The sequence below is a fragment of the Belonocnema kinseyi genome, chromosome 6 (assembly GCF_010883055.1).
Source record: "Belonocnema kinseyi isolate 2016_QV_RU_SX_M_011 chromosome 6, B_treatae_v1, whole genome shotgun sequence".
Classification (NCBI taxonomy): Eukaryota; Metazoa; Arthropoda; class Insecta; order Hymenoptera; family Cynipidae; genus Belonocnema; species Belonocnema kinseyi.
The window spans coordinates 35248123-35256326 of record NC_046662.1 but is presented as its reverse complement, the minus strand read 5'-3'; the positions used below and the strand labels follow the sequence as shown (position 1 = coordinate 35256326).

Genomic DNA, 8204 nt, shown 5'->3' with positions numbered 1-8204 from the left:
TATTATAATCGTGCGGGAAAACACTATAGTCGGGAAAAACCCCGGGAAACCCCAAGGTATTTTAAAGTTTCTTATCAATAGATATTAGGGTGGTCCAAAAATTCATTGCAAATTTTTATTTTTTATTTTTATGGGGACACCCACGAAATTTGTTCGAATCCATACAAAAATAAATGCATTTTTTTGTTTAAAAAAAATGATATTTAGAGGTGCCGCAAGCCCCATGAAGTTTAACACGTATTTCTCATTAGAAAAAGACGTTATTGTAAATCTTTTTCAGAATCTTCAATATCATCTCAATTGAGTTGAAACTCAACATTTCTCTTCAAAATTAGCAATAGAATATGAATAAATTATCCCTTTTCAAATATCAACACCATAAGTCTGTTTTATAGGGTCCCAAAACCCCCATAAGTGAGCAAATGAGTTTTGCGAGTTTTTGGTGCTAATTATGACTTTTTCACTGTTTTTTAAATGCAAATTGTTTCTTGCACATAAAAGACTATTTAATACTGATAATTAGATGTTCTCATAAATGGTTTTAACAGTTTATTATTGTTTTAAACACTTTTCTCATAGAATGAAGTTAGAAGGACGCGGTTTGAAAAAAATTCACTTGTCCAATTTTCAATTAGAGGGAAGTGATAGTTTATCAATGTTAACAAGAGTGATTGTTTAAACAATTGATTATTATTGCTAATAATATTTTCTTAGATAAATGCTACAAAATTGCAGTTTGAAAAAATTTACTTTCAGTCAAGTTTTTAATTAAGATAAGTTAAGTAACTAATTACAGTCAAGAAAATTAAGTGTTTAAACAATTTATTATTATTAATAATATTATATTTGAATAATGCTAGAAAGATGCGGCTTTTTTTAAATTTCTGACTTTTTGTCCAATTTTCAACAGGAATGATGTATTTATGATTTCAAGTTAAAAAAAATAATTGTTTAAAAAATATATGATCATTGTTTATAATACTCCCTTTGCTTAATTGGTAGAATGTTGAGATTTTATCTGAAATTTTCAACTGTTTGTCTTTTTTTCCTTAGACGTGACTTAATTATTAATTGGATTTAGAAGGAATAATTGTTTAAATAAATTATTATTGTTTATGACTACCTTCATCTATAGCAATGTCTGATAGTTCCGGGTTTTTCGGCAATTTTTACCTTTCTGTCCTTTTTCACTTAGTGACATAATAATTAATGATAGTTAACAAAAAATTAGTTTAAACAATTTGATTTTGTTTATAACTATCTTCTCTTAGATAAGTGCTAGAAAGTTTTGGATTTTTAAATAAAATCTTTAACTTTGCTTCGCCTGTTTAGTTATTAACAATTAATAAATAAATATTAGAGAATACTACATTTTAAATAATCCCTCATAAAAATTCGAAAACAAAATTTTTGGACCACCCTAATAGACACCCTGAGGTACGAATTTATGGTTCTACATATTATGTTCAGGGGAAAGCATCCTACAGTAGATTTGGAGGTAAATAATCCTATTTAGTTGGAAAATTTTAAAAAAGTTAATTATTTCCTTTCAGTATCACATGTCTGCAGGGATACTATATTATCTAAGGAATTGTCATTAAAATATTATAAGTAATTATTTTTTGAGAGCAAGAAATTAATTTTTGCTTAAAAAATTGTACCTTTTCATTATTTATTCTTTTTACTTGAATGAAACATTTTTGTGCCACTGTTGTACATTAGAATAAAAGTTTGAAGTTTAATGAACAATATTTATTGTTACAAAACTTTCTTTCTTTATTATTTATAATTATTTGAGTACTTTTTATTTTACTTTAAATTTTCTAACAGTAGGTCACCAATAGTAGATAATCGAAAAATTACAACAAATTTTGCTCTAAAAATTGGCAGCTCTCCGAATGTCTCACAATTGTTTCAAGTTAAAGATTCTGCTTGTTTATTTTGATTCGTCACGTCTTCTCATATAGGTTTTTGTACATAATATACTAAAAAAGGTGTACATTTTTAGTTATTAAAAAATCTATACATTTTAGGGTTGTTAAGGAGTAACTCGGAAAAGATATCATTTTTAAGCCTAGGGTATCTGAAAATTTTGCACTTTTCTCTTACCATATTAAAAATCTCGTATAAATCTTACCAATCTCACTGAATATCAGAGATAAAAAAAGTGTCAAGAGTTTAAGCTTTTATGATTTTTGTAAAATAATGATAGTTTCAACTATTTATTGTAATAATAATAATAATAATAATAATATACAATTATTGGAAATTTATATTCTGCCATGCCCAGGAGTAATACCAAAAACGATTATCTATTGGTGGATAGAGGTATCAAAATAATACCCTGTACCGGGTTTAAGAAAAATGCTTAAAACAGAATTTAAAAAACTAATTCTTTTGTAATTTTTGGAAACTGATGTAGTTAGATGCTGTTAAATTTGTTCTTTCTACTGTACAGTTGTTTTCCCTAAATAAAATAAAATGTAAAAAATATAACCTGAAGGAGAACTTTCGGCCCATTTTTTAGTAGTTTTGTTTATCACTGAAACTGAAGAAGAAAAGTCACTCGGATTCTAACAACACTCACTGACACAACTGCCTTGACACTGTACTACATTATATGCAAATTTGTATTATTCTGCGAGAGCATGTTGAATTGAAATTATTGTCTTAAAACCACACGTCCTCTCTTCCAATGTTCCGAAAGAGACTGTCACCATTTCCGCGGACTCGTTGGTTTATACCAAAGATCTGTTAAAGCTGTACGCAAACCTTGTTTGCACGTCATAACCGCTTACTCAAGAATCGACATACTCAGGGAAACGTGGAAGACGCTCTTTTATTATCAATATAAAGGCGGCTTGTTTTCTTATCAAATGTCAAGGCACTTGCACAAAAATGTGCTTGTTTAATACAAAATTTTTGAAGTTATATCGGGTCGACTGAAAAATACTTAAAAAATAAAATTCCCTAATAAATAAATATCTGAATAATACAATTTTCGAATAATAAGATTACCGGCAGTTTATAATATTATCGAATTTTAAAATTCCCGAATAATAAAATTCCCGAAAGATAATGGCCGAATTATAAAATATCCGAACTACCGAATTCCCGAGTATGAACAATTAACAATTTTTTAAATAAATTTTTCCAAAATACAATAATAAAATATCTTCAAACAATTATTCTTCATGCTTAAAGTTTCAAAAATTCTTGCATAAGTTTAAAATAACTAGAATTGAAAAAAATTTTATCCAGAAATATATTTGGTCAATTATTGTTATTTTAAACGCAAAGAATAATTTTAGAAACTTCAAACATTGAAAATGTTTTTTATTTATGAAAATATTTTATAATGCATTTTCATTGAATATATAATGTTTATTACCAAATTTTTGGAAATGTTTAAATTCAGAAATGTTCTGACGGAAATTATATTATGCTGGAATTTTCAAATTATTGTAAAATTATAAACTACTCAGAATTTTATTTTTCCGGGAATTTTTCAATTTGAGGATTTTATTATATGGACATTTTATCAATCGGGAATTTTATTTTTCGGGAATTTTCAGTCTTCCCGTCCTATTATTTCTTCAATAATAATGACAGGAAAGACGTATATATTTTCAAATTTCAAACAACATTTTTGTTAATTTTCACGTAAGATCAGTAATGATCTTACAAAATTATTCTATTTAAAACTAGAATACGCTACCGCGAGTAGTGAACACTCTTTTATTTAAATACATTGAAATATTGCCCATTTTAACGGCCTGGAAACGTATACGACCAATTAGTTGAAGGCTGCAGGGGCCCCCACTTCTAGAGGGAGTTGGCAGGTTATTTTTGTCAAGCGACGTTCATTGGCCGCCCCGACCTTGTATCTATGCGCGCGGTGGAAGCAACTTTTTCAGTTGCACATGAGCCGAAAAGCGCGGGTCGATTTGAAATCAATAGGTATGTACTCAATTCGAACCAACGAGGGTTCCTCGCTTTTCGGGCCTCTTTTTAAATAGGCTCGATTTTCAAATAGGCTAGATTTCAAATAGGCCACCTTTACCTGTAGAACTTTAAATGTAAAATATTTTTTCGTTGAATCTACACAAATTAAATATTTTTTCGATTAACTACAATAAAGTAGGATTCTCTGTTTACATGAAAGATACTTGAATTTAAATTTAAACTATAATTTAAACAAGAATTACAAAATTTACAACTGATCTCCATGACATCTTTCTATTGAACACAAATTTAGTAAGTTCTAGAATGTGAATAATTTTCTATAAATACCAGAAACCAGCCTTTGACAAATCGGCTAAAAACTATATATTTTTATTTAACAATTTTAAAACGAAAACAATTATTATTCCAAATTGCTTCATCTCTCTGGGTTTAATTTGAAAATGTTCACAGTTAAGTCTTTCAGTTTTACTTAGTACATTAAAATTTGTTTTAAATAAATCATGTTTTTAATGCTTAGAAAATTTCAAATAATAGCCGCTTTAAATGAAAGAATTTTGATTTTGTAATATTGAACGATTTCTACACGTTTTAAATATAAAAATTTCTGACTTATCAGTTGTACGTGTGAGTTTTTCAAATATAAATAATTTTAATCAATGATTAAAACAATATTGCTTATTAAAAATTTAACAATATGTGCCTAACAATTATTTATGGAAATATTCCAGATCTCCCGATGTGTGAAAAATATTGTTATCCATAAAAATATTTAAATTAATTTAGTTAATTAATAATTAATTAATAATTATTATTATTTTTATATGATTACAAAATTGATTTAATCACAAATTCATTTTTAGAACATTTTTCAATAAAACGCCTATTTGTGTTGTTAATTTCGAAAATTTGTTTAAAAAATAATTAGAAAAATAATTTGGTCAAAAAACTATGTTGGATTTTCTGTAGGCACAGTTTTCTTATGGTGAATATGAATGTAAAATTAAAAATTAAAAAATGAGATTGAGGCTCAAGATAAAACCTTCTTAAATGAAAAAGCAGCAGTTCTTTTGGATTATGTTGACTGCACATATTTTTTAAGGATACGTTTTATTTTGAAACCACCAATTTCTTTTTATAATAAAATCAATCGAAAACTGGCAACCAAAATTTATTTTTATATTATACTTTTATGTTATTATTATTCAATACCAAAAAATTTATCTATACAAAATTCAACTTAAGCCAGCATAATTTCGTATTTTTATTGCTTTACCATTTGCACAAGTTTTCTAATTAGTTTTTTACTTTGCAAAAGTATTAACTTTTAAGATAACATATAAACTATTTTTTTATCTCATACTATTAAAGCCAACTTCATTTTTTTAAACAGATATTCCCTTAATTTTTGTGATTTGTTCAGTTTTTCATTTCGTATAGATATGAGTGGAAAGTAAAAAATGTTGATCAAAAAGGAATGATAATCAATTATTAATTTAAATAAGTTAATTAATAATTGTGTTTTTTAAAGGTAGTTTCTGAGTATGTAATTATGAATATTTGAATCTTCGAATAGAGTGCTTTTAGTCTTTACCTATGTCAATAACTTATTTTAAGACCTTGACATGATTGTTAGTCGCTATGATTACAGTGATAAGGATGATTTTAATCCTGGTTTTAATCAGTCTAGCGAGAAAAAAGTGTCGTAACTATTATTGTACAAATTTAATTATATTGTTCGTGATCCAATGTGTATATTTATATTCAGAAAATTGCATTAAATTAATGTTAAAAATGTTTAATTTGTTATCTGTTTTTGAGCTTTGACAATTGGAAGTTCTAACATTTCAATCTTTCATTGATATGATCTCTTGAAATAAAAAAAAGTTACATTGTAGGCGACTTCTAAATATAGTTACCTAGATCGTTTTGTGCACGCGATTAATTTCCGCGGATAAATTTTTTATTTGTGATTTTTATTGCAATTAAAAAAGTTACATTGTATTTGAGTTGAAAAATTTATATCTATTTTGGAAATCTTATCGTGTATGAGCTAAAATATTATACCTGTCAATCGTATTAAATAAAAATTGCTATTTCTTTCGTGGAATTTTTTACGATAAAAACTCAAATCCTTGAATTATTATATCGTTCTGTGATTGAAGTGCTTATGATTCTATTGTAATAAAAATAAATTATTTGATTTTTAAAGGTACTTTACGGATAAATTAATCTTACAAACTTATGCTTTTTTTTAAATTAAAATTATAAGTTATAGTTCAACCGCCTCTATCCGAGTATAACTTTACCAAGTGCTGCTTAACTTTAATGATAGAACAATAAGCCGTAATTTCTTTTGTTTAACATGGTACATGAATATATGAAAGACGCAGTTTTTTATCAAGCTTCCGACGTACATATACAGGGGGTCACAGGTCAGGAACAACCTGAAAAGTCAAGAAAAACTTAAAGATTTGTAGAAAAATTGGCAAAAGTTATGGTTAAGTCAAAAGTAATCATAGCTGTCACCCAATAACTTTTATTTATTATTTTATCAATACAAATTCTAGTGACATTTTAAAGAAAAAGTTTTTTTAACAAATATTTTAGGGTATTTTTATAAGCTTTAAAGAAAATAGTAATATATTTCAATAATCCGAAGGAATTTCAAAGGTTTTCAAAGACTTCAGGGTATCTTTACAAACCAGAAGGAATTTTCAAGAGTTTCAAAATATTTCAAGTGATTTCAAAGAATGTGCAACATTTTAGGGTATTTTAATAGATTCCAACAAATTTGTAGTGTATTGCAATAATTTGAACGGATTTCAAAAGATATTAGGTTTTTTTAACTCGCGAGAAATTTTCAAGGGTTTTGAAAAGTTTCAACGGATTTCCAAATATTTTGAAGGATTTGGAATATTTTAGGATATTTAAAGGTATTCCAAAGAATTTGTTTTTAGGTTATTTTTAAAACTTCCAAGAAAACTTTAAAAGAGATTCAAGTTATTTCAAAAGATTTCAAAAGATTTTAAATCTGGCAGAGTATTTAAAAAGATTATATGGGATTTTACAAGATTTCCAAAGATTTTAATAATTTTAAGAGATTTTAAAAGTTTTCAAATTTTAATAAATGCCCCAGGATTTCAGAAAGTATCAGATGTCACGGTGTTTTATAAAAATTGTAATGGATTTAGAAGAATCTATTTACAAGAATTCAGGTAGTTCGTAGGATTTCAAGGACTTTGAAATATTTTAAGGAATTACTCAAGATTTTAAAGAATTTAAAACATTTTATATTTTTAATGTATTTTTTCATACTCCATGGAATTTCTAAGAACTTTAAAAAATTTGAAGGAATTTTAAAGAGCTTTGAAGAATTTCAAAGGAATTGAAAATATTTGAAAGAATTTGGAATACTTATTGGCATTTTTAAAGATTCCAAGACATTTTAAATAAATTTTAGTAATTTAAAGGGGTTCCATAGAATTTTAAGGATTTAAATTTGTTCAATTCTGAAGGAATTTTCAAGAGGTTTAACAACTTTAAATGGATTTCAAAGGATTTTAAATATTTTAGATTACTTTACAAGATTCAAAAAAATATTTGATACATTTCAGCATTCGAATTTATTTCAAAGTTTTTAAAAGATTTAAGTTTTTTAAACTTTCAAGGAATTTTCAATAGTTTTAAAAAGTTTTAAGGGATTTCAAAGGATTTTAAAGCTATAAGGTTTTTCGTTAACTCTCAAGGAATTTTCAAGAGCTTTCAAAAGTTTCAATGGCAAATTTCAGCCAAAAATTTGAATGATTTCTATATAGGAATTTGAAAATTTTTAATTTGGTTTTAAAGAATTTGTTAGAATTTCGGAAGATTAAGGTAATTATCTCAATTATATAAAATCGTCATTAAGGGCGTGGTATATCAAATTTCGTTCCCTTTTAAAGTTCCCTTTTGATATACCACGCCCTTAATGACGATTTTATATAATTGAGATAATTACCTTAATCTTCCGAAATTCTAACAAATTCTTTAAAACCAAATGAAAATTTTTCAAATTCCTATATAGAAATCATTCAAATTTTTGGCTGAAATTTGCCATTGAAACTTTTTAAAGCTCTTGAAAATTCCTTGAGGTAGTTCTCGATGTGTAGATTAAAAGTAGTTTTTGAGATATAGCCGTTCCTAGTTAAGGTTTTTATGCATTTCGCAGCAGAATAAAGCTGCAATGCTGATCATATGAA

The 8204-nt window shown here is 26.4% G+C and overlaps 1 protein-coding gene across 2 annotated transcripts in view; it reads right to left on the bottom strand.

Annotated features, from left to right (window-relative positions):
* The window catches only part of LOC117174652 (bumetanide-sensitive sodium-(potassium)-chloride cotransporter), a 107877-nt gene that overhangs the window by 98341 nt on the left and 1332 nt on the right, over nt 1–8204 (bottom strand). The window contains exon 1 of one of the 2 annotated variants that reach the window (XM_033363933.1): nt 2498–2705. The exons of the other annotated variant lie outside the window; for it this stretch is intronic. Within the exon in view, the coding sequence (XP_033219824.1) occupies nt 2498–2520 (23 nt within the window). The 5' untranslated portion in view covers nt 2521–2705. Of the gene's footprint in view, nt 1–2497; nt 2706–8204 lie in introns of those variants that run through there. 2 annotated transcript variants of the gene reach the window in all.